Below are 2,837 nucleotides of genomic sequence, written 5' to 3'. Positions count from 1 at the left end.
GTGCAGGCGCAGGTGCAGTCCCAGCTGCAGGCGATGGCGCAGCAGCAGCAGCAGTGGATGCTGATGTATCAGCAGTACCTACAGCAGCAGGTCATGGGGCAGATGCAGTCGCTGCTTCACCAGGTGCGCGGCTCCGCGCGCACGGATGGGCGCGGCCGCGCGTGCGCGCACACGTGTACGCTTGCGTGTGTGTGCGTGCGCATCGCGTGTGCGTGGCATTGCATTTGATTGTGGGGGGGGGGATCGCCGCAGGGTGGCGGGCTGGCGGCCAGGTCGGGGTGAATTTGGTGAGGGTGTATGCCCGTGCAGCAGGGGACTGATTCTGATTGACTTTCAAAAGTGATTCTTTTTGATTCGGGATGTGATGCATCCAGGCGGTGTGTTGGTCAGGGGTATGGAAGGCTAAGTGTGGGAAGGGCTGCGCCTGCTGCCCCGCAAGCGCGGCGCTTGCGCGGCGGCCGTCGCCCCAAACCGGCCGCTGAACTCTGGCGGCAGGATGAGCTGAGAGGCTGCCTGTAGTGCGCTGCAGGTCGGCGGGCCGCTCGCGCCGCTCGGCGCGCCCTGTTTCCGGGCCATGGCCGGCTCGCGCCCGTTCTACCGCCCCCCTCACCCTGCCCACGTCTCTTGCCTCCCCCCCCCCACCTTCTTGGTGCCCCGCAGAGCCAGCAGTCTCAGCAGGAGGGCATGACCTCCATGATTAAGCAGATGCTCAACTCAATGCAGCAGCACGGCGGCCCCCCGCCGCCCGGCGGCGCCCCTGCCGTGGGCCCCGGCGCGTCTCCCAGCCCCGGCGGCCCCGCAGTTGGCGGGGTGGCCCCGCCACACCTGCAGGCGGCCCCGCAGCCCGACGCGGCGGCGGCAGCCGCGGCAGCTTACCCATCTCAGCAGCACGCGGGGCAGCCGGGGGCGCCTGGCGCGGCGCCGCCGCAGCACCGCCAGCCGCCGCAGCAGCAACAGCAACAGCAGCACCAGCACCAGCAGCCGCAGCAGCAGCAGCGCCAGGGGCAGAAGCAGCAGCACCAGCAGCAGCAGGCGCATCATGGGCTGCCAGATCACCTTTATGATGACGAGGCGCCGCCAGCTGGCTTCGGCCCCCCCGTCCCCGGCGCCGTGCCGCGCGGCGGCGGCGGCGGTGTTGCCACGGGCGCGCCACCGGCGCTGGGGCCAGGGGCGGCCTCCGCGGCTGCTGTCGCAGACGAGGGGGTCCCGCCCGGCTTTGTGCGCGGCGGCCGAGGCAGCGGCGGCGGCGCGCCGGGGGCGGCGGGGCCGGCTGGCTTTGGCGGGCCGGGATACCCTGCGGGTGGGAGGGGGCCGCCTGCAGGCGGACACGGCGCGGCTGGGCCGCCGCCGCCCGTGCAGCACCAGCAGCAGCAGGTCCACCAGCAGCAGCACCAGCAGCAGCAGCACCAGCAGCAGCAACCGCGCCAGCAACAGCAGCAACAGCAGCGACAGCTGCTGCCACAGCACCACCAGCCGCAGCCGCCGCCGCACCAGCAGCAGCAGGCGGCCCCACACCAGCACCTGCAGGCGCCTCCGCAGCAGCCGCCGCCTCAGCAGCCGCAGCAGCCGCGGCAGCAGCAGCGGGTGTTGGTTCCTGTGCCGGCCGCGTACGGCTACTCAGCGGCTGGCTGCGGCCGCGGCGGCGTGGGCCCGTCGGCGGGACGGGGGGGCCCGCTTCCGCAACAGCAGCAGCAGCAGCAACAGCAGCCCCCTGGGCCTGGGGGCAGGGGCCCCGGCGGCCTTGGAGCGGGCGGGGGCCGTGGTGGCGGTCCATCTGACGGCTGGCCGCGTGGCAAGGACCAGTTTGCTGCGCCGTCGCACGCCGGCCCAGCGCGCGGCGGCGCGGCGGGGCCTCAGCCCCCGCCCCAGGCGCACCATCCGCAGCAGCAGCAACACCAGCAGCAGCAGCAGCAGCAGCAGCAGCAGCCCGCGCTGCGCGGGGCAGCGGCGGGCGCCCGCAGCGCCGGCGGGGGCGCTGGCGCGCCGCCGCCGCAGCCGGCGTCGCCGGCCCGCGCCGGCGCTGTGCGCAAGGTGCCCGCGCCGATCGGTGCGCAGGGCACTGCTCTGCTGTCGCGGGCGCTTGCAAGCCTGAAGGAACCGCTCTCGCCGCCGGCCGCGGCCCACGGCGCGCACGGCGGGCCCCGCGCCGCCGCGGCGCAGCCGGCGCCCAAGGGGCCGCAGCACCCGCCGCAGCAGCAGCCACAGCAGCAGCAGCAGGCGGCGGCGGCGGCAGCGGGCGCGCAGGGCGAGGGCAAGCGGGCGAAGAAGGCTGCTGCTGCTGCGGCGGCGGCGACGGCGGCGGCACCGCCGCCCAGCAATGCCAAGGACAGAGGCGCCCCCGCGCCGGCGGCGGGCGCAGCCAGCAGCGCCAAGAAAGCGGATGATAAGAAAGGGGCAGACGCGAAGACAAAGGACAGGGAAGGCAAGGACAAGGCCACCGCGGCCGCGGCGTCCGGCAAGGAGAAAGACGGGAAGGAGAAAGGCAAGGGGGCGAAGCAAGCGGCTGCCGCCACGGGCGCCAGCGCGTCCGTGGCCGCGGCCGGCAACAAAGAGAAGGCGCCGGCCACCAAGGCGGCGGCGGCGCCGGCGCTGCGCCTGGCGCCGCGGCGCCAGGGGGTGCCTCTTGAGGTGTATGAGGCTGTGAGGCGCGCGCTGCTCGCCGCCGCGGCGTCAGCGCCCGCGGCGGCGCCGCCGGCCAGGGCGGCCGGCGGCGACGGCGGCGGCGGCGGCGGCGGTGGCGGGATCGCACCGGAGGTGAGGGCGCTGGTGCGCGCGGCGATCATTGCAGTTGGCGGCACCCCCACCGGCCGCCAGGGCCCGCGCGGCAAGCGCGGCTC

The 2,837-nt window shown here is 75.3% G+C and overlaps 1 protein-coding gene across 1 annotated transcript; it reads left to right on the top strand.

Moving 5' to 3' along the window:
* Nucleotides 1–33: 33 nt before the first annotated feature.
* MNEG_15905 (hypothetical protein) lies at nucleotides 34–2,758 on the top strand (the record flags this gene model as incomplete). The annotated part of the gene is made up of 3 exons (XM_014035624.1): nucleotides 34–123; nucleotides 661–2,616; nucleotides 2,675–2,758. 3 exons carry the CDS (start codon nucleotides 34–36, stop codon nucleotides 2,756–2,758), a joined length of 2,130 nt encoding a protein of 709 aa, XP_013891078.1.
* Between the last annotated feature and the right edge of the window lie 79 nt (nucleotides 2,759–2,837).

The sequence above is a fragment of the Monoraphidium neglectum genome, assembly GCF_000611645.1.
Source record: "Monoraphidium neglectum strain SAG 48.87 unplaced genomic scaffold scaffold05781, whole genome shotgun sequence".
Lineage (NCBI taxonomy): Eukaryota > Viridiplantae > Chlorophyta > Chlorophyceae > Sphaeropleales > Selenastraceae > Monoraphidium > Monoraphidium neglectum.
The sequence above is the reverse complement of the archived record's forward strand: the minus strand, read 5'-3'. Positions and strand labels throughout refer to the sequence as shown.